The sequence below is a fragment of the Corapipo altera genome, unplaced genomic scaffold (assembly GCF_003945725.1).
Source record: "Corapipo altera isolate COAL_440 unplaced genomic scaffold, ASM394572v1 113, whole genome shotgun sequence".
Classification (NCBI taxonomy): Eukaryota; Metazoa; Chordata; class Aves; order Passeriformes; family Pipridae; genus Corapipo; species Corapipo altera.
The window spans coordinates 10,926,201-10,933,388 of NW_020884895.1; the positions used below are offsets into that span (position 1 = coordinate 10,926,201).

Here is a 7,188-nt window from a genome sequence, read left to right on the forward strand (position 1 = left end):
ACCCCTGTGGATCCCGGGATAGCGCCGCGAGCGGGTCCACGTGCGGCACCGGGGTTATCGGCGTTACCCCGCACCGGAGGCCGCGCGGCGCCGGGAGCGGCCGCAGGGCACCCTCAGCCCCTGCAGCAGGGCCCTTTACCCCCCATGCCGAGCCGTGCCTCCCCCGTTATCCCCGCTTTACCCCCGTTTCCCCCGTTATCCCGTTATCCCGGTGTCCCGGTACCTCCTCGGAGCCGCCGCGGCCCCGGTTCGAGCCCAGCGCCTTCCGGGCCGCCGGGCAGGCAGCGCCAATCCACCGCCGAGCGCGCCCAGCCCGCCGCAGCGAGCGCCGAGACATCGATGCGCTGCCCTGTTGACGCCCACGCGGGTCGGGCGGGGGACGGGGGGGGACACACGGAGGGTCCCGCTGCCCACGGGGGGTGCAGAGCACACCGAGAGCTGTCTGCACCGGGCACAGCGCGGTGACCACTGTGGCACACTGCCTGGCACGCCGCGGGTGACGGGCAGGAGGGCAGCGTCGGTGATCCCGGGTGGGGGTCCCCATCCCGGGGCGGGGGTCTCGGGGCCCACGGGGGGGTGCAGAGCCCACGGAGCTCTGTCTGCAGCGGGCACAGCGCCGTGATAACGGCGACAACCCACGGGCACAGTGCGTGGCACGGCGCGGGGGACGGGCCGGAGGAGAGCGTGGGTGGTCCCGGGTGGGGGTCCCGCTGCCCACGGAGGGATGCAGAGCCCACGGAACGCTCTCTGTAGCGTGCCCAACACGGTGACCCGACACGGCGGCCACCGCAGCGACCCACGGGCACAGTGCGGGTGAGGGGCAGGAGGGGAGCGTGGGTGGTCCCGGGTGGGGGTCCTGCTGCCCACCGGGGGATTCAGAGCCCGCGGGGCGCTGTCTGCATCGGGCACAGCGCGGTGACAACCGCGACGACCCACGGGCGCACTGGTGTCACGCCGTGGGGGCCGGGCGGGGAGAGCGGCCCGGGGGGCGCGGGGGGTTCCACCTCGCAGAAATTAAGGCGGGTCGGTGTTTACAGCCCGGACAGGGTCAGTGTTTTATAGCTCCGTGGGAGAGGGGCAGCGCTCCTCGTGGGCATCGCGGGATGGAGCTCCCCGGACACGGGTGGGCACGGACCGAGCGGAGCCTCCGCCGGGAACGGCGAGAAAAGCAACGAAACGATTGAATCCTTCGCTTAATTCCGCCTTTTCCCGAATTCGGTGGGTTTAACGCGAGCTCCCGAGCACGCGATCCATGCCACGGGAATGGCGGAATGCTGCGTGGGATCAACGAAAGCTCCGGCCGGAGGGGCCGGGCAGGGTCACACACCCGGGCCCCCGGTGCCCCCGGGACCGACAATGCCACGTGGGAGCGGGTTTTGGAAGCCGGGAGCGCGGCGATCGGGAATCGCTGCGTGTCGTGTGTAACCGGGGCTGGACGCGCTCTTAATTCCACCCCCGATGCCCAACCTGCCCCCGTAAATAAACGCCGCGTTCTGTGAAGTCATCGCCCCAAAGGTCAATGAAAAATCGATACCCAGGCAAGAGTTAAACAATTCTAAATAATTTATTAGAATTTAGCGGAGGTGCAAGAGAGGTGAGTTCCGTCAACGGGAGTGCTCCGTGACGGGGTTCGAAAAACAAAGGGAAACAATATTAGCGATAAATAGCGGAATTGGCCCGAATCCGATGCCTCGGTGCGCGCCCGCTTCTGGCCCGGCCGCGTTTGTCACCGCCAATTATCCACGCGTTAATTCGGGGGGGGGGGGGGGGGGGGTCGGGCGCCCCCGGACGAACTTTCGCGGCTCCCTCGGGGCCGGTGGCACGGCAGCTCCCGTTGGCTGTGCCCGCGGGGCGGTGCGGGATGCGGGATGCGGGGCTGACCCGACCCCGCGGGGCGGTGCGCGGAGCCTGCGCGGCCCCCGCCGCCCCCCCCCCCGCCGCCGTCCCGGTGGCCACTCCCCCGCCGCCCCGGCCCCGCTCCTCGCCGCGCTCGCCCGGGACCTCGCGCACGGTCCCGCTCCTAATTAAATTAATTAGGGCGCAGCGCGCGACGGGCGGGCGGTGCCGTGGCCGCGGTGCCCCGCGGCGGGCGGGCGGCCGGCAAGGACGGGGAGGAAGGAAGGGAGGAAGGAAGGGGTCCATTCAGAGCTCCGAGGGGAGGTAATTCGCCGGGAACAAGGGGCCGGCTTTGCAAAGTATAAATAGTGCCACTTCAATCGCGGCGTCGCTATCAGACCCCGGGAGCCCTGCACGTCGGGCGGCACGGCCCGGCCCGGCTCGGCACGGCCCGGGGCGCCGCCGCCGCCTCCCCCCCGCGCCGTGGATGCCCGCCCGGGGAGCCGGGGCAGCGCGCCCCTGAGCCATGGAGGAGCTCACGGCGTTCGTCTCCAAGTCGTTTGATCCCAAAGCCAAGGAGAAGAAGGAGCTCATCACCTACCGCGAGGTGCTGGAGAGCGGGCCCCTGCGCGGCCCGCGGGAGCCCGGCGGGGCGGCGGCGGAGCCGGGCCGGGAGGACACGGGCAGCCCCGCGGCGCGGCCGGGCGGGCGGACCCCGCCGAGGGAGCCCGACGCCGCCGCCGAGAGAGCGGCCGAGGCGGCCACCCCCAAGCTCAGCGACGGTAACGGCGGCACCGCGGGACCCCCCCGCTCCCCTTCCCCTCGCCCTTGCCCTGCTTCCCCCGGCGGGGTCGGTACGCGCGGGGCCGGGCGGGGAGGCTGCGCCCGGCGGGGATGGGCGGCTTCCCGGGCTTCGCCGGCCGCGGGGGATCCTCGGCCAGCCTCGAAGTTTTTAGATTAAAATACTGCAACACGGATTTAACTTGCTCGGAACGCGATCTTGTTCCCGCTCGGCATCCCAAGGGAAGCCAACGAAATCCCGGCCCCGCGGGCCGGGGCTGCGCGGACACGCGTGGGGCCGGGCCGCGCTGCCCGCGCTCAGCCCCGCTCCGCGCCCCGCGGCTCCCCGCGGAACAGCGGCCGTACGGCGGGGCCGGTCCCGGGGAGATGCTCGGGGCCGGTCCCGGGGCCGCCCCGATTTATTAATGAGCTCTCGGGCTCTGCGGGGAAGCGGCCGGGCCCGTCCCAGGGGCCGCGGGGACCCGCGGGTCGCTGCCGCCCTTTTGTTCGGACCGGCGGAGCGCCCGGAGCATCCCCGGAGCGGGTGCCTGGAATAAGGGAACCGGGGCCGGGGGAGCGCGGCGGGCGCAGGGCCGGGCCGGGCGGCCCCCGGGGGCCGGTGCGGGGGTCGCTGCGGGGGCTCCGCGCTCCGGCCCGGGGCTCGTCTCCGGCAGAAAAGGACCCAAGGAAAAGCGGCTCTCGGGGGGGGCGCGGAGCGGCCTCTGCTCCGGGGACCTGTTGCAGCGCATCCCCCGGGGGTCGGCGGGGAGGGCTCGGTGCGGACCCCACTCCCCCCCGCCCGCCTTCCCGCAGCCGGCGGCGGGGCCCGCAACGGCGGCGGCGGAGGCGGCGGCCTAGCGCGGCCCGGGCGGGCAGGCCCCGCTCCGGCTGTCCCGGCCCCGGGGGGCTCTCGCCGCATCCCCCCGGGCAGCGGCGGGTGCGGGATGAGCCCCCGGAGCGCGCGGTGCCCGTCCCGCAGCCCCGCCGGTCTGACCGCTGTGTCGTGCCCAGTGTCCCCAGAGCTGAAGGAGCGCAAGGAGGATGCGAAAGCGATGGAAGACGAAGGGCAGACGAAAATCAAGCAGAGGAGGAGCCGGACGAATTTCACCCTGGAGCAGCTGAACGAGCTGGAAAGGCTTTTCGACGAGACCCACTACCCGGACGCGTTCATGCGGGAGGAGCTGAGCCAGCGGCTGGGGCTCTCCGAGGCCAGGGTGCAGGTAGCGGGGCTGCGGGGGTCCCTCCCGCGTGGGTGCGTGTGCTCGGGAGAAAGGGCCAGCTCGGGAAGAGCCGGGGACATTATGGGGAAGAGCCTCATCCTTCTGGCGGGGAGAGGAGACGGCTCCCGGCCCCAGCTTCACCCAGCAAATCTGGAAACCGCCTCCCAGGGTTTTGCCTCCTCGGGATTTGTCTCCCGGCGTGTCCCCATCCCTTCGTTCCGCCGCGGTTTTTCCCAGCTCCGCGTTTCTTCCATCCCTGCCTCGGCAGCAGCTCGGTGGCTCTGTGATGGTGTGGGTTGTGGTCCCTCTCCTTCCCTGCTCAAGACTCATCCGCGGACACACAGATTCACTTCAGGGATGTTTCTAATTCATAAACTGAATTAAAAACCCTTAAGTGAAAAAAAATTTTATATATATATATATATGCCGGTTTTCCGTGTAGTTCTTAAATTTTGAGGGAAGCGGCACAAAAATTGAGCGAGGTGCTTTGTTCGGGCTTATGAAATACAAAAAGTCTGGGATAAACAGGGGTTATTTTAAGCTTTCTCCCTCCCCGAGAAGCTACGGCTTCCTTGGATTTAACCTGCTCTTTTCGCCCTCCCAAAGTTTTTCAAAATGGGTTCCCGGGCTGGTTTCTGCGAGTTTTGTCGGGATGAGCTGAAGAGTGGGGAAGAAGGTGATTCCTCAAATGAGAACAAATGTAGCTGCTCCGGTGTATTTCCGTTCTGATAATAAAAGAAGAGAAAATGATGGTCATTATGTGGATGAACACATGGAGCAGTTTTAGGCCCCGAACATCTGCAGCTGGTAGAAAGTATCTCTGTAACAGATACTCCCCCTCAATCTTTGTGCTCGCAGGCACCATCTGCACCCAACTATGCGCTCAATCCTTGGGGGGTTTCCCTGCATCGTGTAAGATTGTAAGGACAGAGGCAGAGCCGGCACGGGGAACAGAAAAACTCCAAATGAGCAGCTTTTGTCAGAGCCTGAACCACAAAAAAATAAAGATAAAAAATAAAAGCATCATTTCCCCTCTCCTCTCCCCCCTGCCCCCCCCTTTTTTTTTTTTTTAAATTTGGTTAATTTTTTTTGTTTGGGTTGGTTTGTTTGTGGTTTTTAAATTTATTTTTTGTTTCCGTCCACGAAATCTTAACAAAACCAAAGCAAAAAGTTGTTGGCTGCGGAAAATGGAGCAGGGAGGTGCTCGACAAAGGAGGCAGCGGCGGGGCATAATCCGCGCTTCCATGATGCCAAATCGCAGGGTGCATAATAACTTTTGGAGATTTACATAGATTAAACCCATTCCCTAGAAATCCCGCCGGAAAAAAAGGCGCTTTGCAATAATATTTTGCCTCGTATCTGCGCTGATTTGTAAATTAGGGAATGTGCGTTTCCACGGGAGGCTGAGGGCAAACGTGGCTGTTGGGCAGGTTTTCCGTGGCTGAAGTAAATGACAGGGCGAGGGAAATTCCCGTTTGTATTCCTCTCTTTGAGTAAGACTTCAAAAAATGCAATTTTCGTACTTTTTTTTTTTTTTTCCTGGCCACGGGGAAAAGATTCCTCGGTGGATGTGGCTGCCGGGCTGCGGCGCGGAGCTCGGGGTTAAAACAGGGATGTTTTAAGGACGCACTTTGCTCTCCCCCCTTCCCTCCCTCCTTTCTCCGAGCGAGCAGAACTTTAATCTGGAAATTTATTTTAACGATTTCATTTCCGATATTAAAAGTATGTTCTTGTCTAACGGGCAGCGTTTTCTGTGCAAGCAAATTAGATTATCATGATAATGAGACAATTATTCCGCTTCTGTGCTACACTCCAGCGAACAGAGAAATTCGAAACTTCTTTGTAGCGAAGCTTTTAGGATCGTTATTACTCCCCCTCAAAAATAGAAAAAAAAAAAAAAAAGACAAAAGAAAAAAGGGGGGAAAGGGAGAAAAAAAGTCATTAAACTCTTCGGTGCTGAGTTTTTCTGGGAGATAAAGCTAATTAATTTATTTATTAATGAGCACGAGCTTCTCAGGCCCATTAGCGCGCGTTAGTATCGGATATCAGGGAGCAATTTCGGTCTTTGGGGACCTCGGTTTGGAAAGGGGAACCCGGGGCTTGGGAAATCACGTCCCCGGGGCGCGCACTCCGCTCGTGGCCATTTTCAGGGTGTTTTAACTCTTTTTCCCTTTTCCTTTTTGCCTTTCGGAGCTCGGGAGCGTGGGCTGCTGCCTTTGTCGGTGGGATTGCGCGATCTGGGATTTTTTTGGTTGTTATTATTATTATTATTATTATTATTATTATTATTATTATTAGCAGCGGTGTTGCTGGCGGGTTTATTTTCGGGTTTATTTTCGGTTCGGAGCTCCGCGGCAGCGCCGCCGTGACCCCCCCCAACCCCGTGTGCCCCCCTCCCCGCAGGTCTGGTTCCAGAACAGACGAGCCAAATGCCGAAAGCAAGAAAACCAACTGCACAAAGGTACCGGGGAGGGGGGCGGCGTGGGGGGGTGGGGTGGGGTGGGTGAGGGGACGACCCGCGTGGGGTGCGCGGTGGGTCGGGGGGTGGTCTCTCCGCTGCTGACCCTGCCCTGCCCTCCCCCAGGGGTGCTCATCGGTGCCGCCACGCAGTTCGAAGCCTGCCGGGTGGCCCCGTACGTGAACGTGGGCGCGCTGAGGATGCCCTTCCAGCAGGCAAGTGACGGGCGGGTGGGATGGGGAGGGGGCCCACGCGGCCGCCCGGGGGTCGCCGCCACGGCCGCCCTGCGCTGTCCCCGCAGGTTCAGGCGCAGCTGCAGCTGGACAGCGCCGTGGCCCACGCGCATCACCACCTGCACCCGCACCTCGCCCACGCTCCCTACATGATGTTCCCGGCCCCCCCCTTCGGGCTCCCGCTCGCCACCCTCGCCGAGTCCGCCTCCGCCGCCTCCGTGGTGGCCGCGGCCGCCGCCGCCAAGACCACCAGCAAGAACTCCAGCATCGCAGACCTCCGCCTGAAGGCCAAGAAACACGCCGCCGCCCTGGGGCTGTGACCGCCCCGCGCCGCTTTTTTAAAAGGAAAAGGAGGGGGGAGAAAAAAAAAAAAAAAAAAAAAAGGGGGGGGAAAAAAAAAACCCAAAAAAAACAAAAAAAAAAAAAAAAAAAGGAAAGAAAGAAAAAGAGAAACGGACGGGAGATATATAGTTATTTAAAGAATTAGAGGAACTCGACGCGCAGCTGGGAAGTTCACAGGTTTTGAAACTGACCTTTTTCTGCGAAGTTCACTTTAATACGAGAAATTTGATAAGAGAGGCGGGCCTCCCTTCACGTTGCATCAGATACTTGAGTTTAACAACCACGTCTGGAATAGCGACAAAAAAAAAAAAAAAAAAAA

The 7,188-nt window shown here is 62.4% G+C and overlaps 2 protein-coding genes across 3 annotated transcripts in view; one reads left to right on the plus strand and one right to left on the minus strand.

Moving 5' to 3' along the window:
• RSRC1 (arginine and serine rich coiled-coil 1) overlaps positions 1–337 on the minus strand; it is a 106,781-nt gene extending 106,444 nt beyond the window's left edge. The window contains exon 1 of the mRNA XM_027647664.1: positions 182–337. Within this exon, the coding sequence (XP_027503465.1) occupies positions 182–337 (156 nt within the window). The remainder of the gene's footprint in view (positions 1–181) is intronic.
• Positions 338–2,330: 1,993 nt separating this feature from the next.
• SHOX2 (short stature homeobox 2) lies at positions 2,331–7,184 on the plus strand. 2 transcript variants are annotated; one of them, XM_027647353.1, is made up of 5 exons: positions 2,331–2,540; positions 3,430–3,836; positions 6,240–6,297; positions 6,421–6,528; positions 6,579–7,184. In XM_027647353.1, the coding sequence occupies exons 1-5, from the start codon at positions 2,363–2,365 to the stop codon at positions 6,845–6,847; spliced, it is 1,020 nt and encodes a 339-aa protein (XP_027503154.1). In that variant the 5' UTR covers positions 2,331–2,362; the 3' UTR covers positions 6,848–7,184. The 2 variants fall into 2 exon arrangements, with proteins under 2 accessions (XP_027503154.1, XP_027503155.1); XM_027647354.1 differs by having other exon boundaries at positions 6,421–6,509; positions 6,596–7,184.
• The last annotated feature ends 4 nt before the right edge of the window (positions 7,185–7,188 follow it).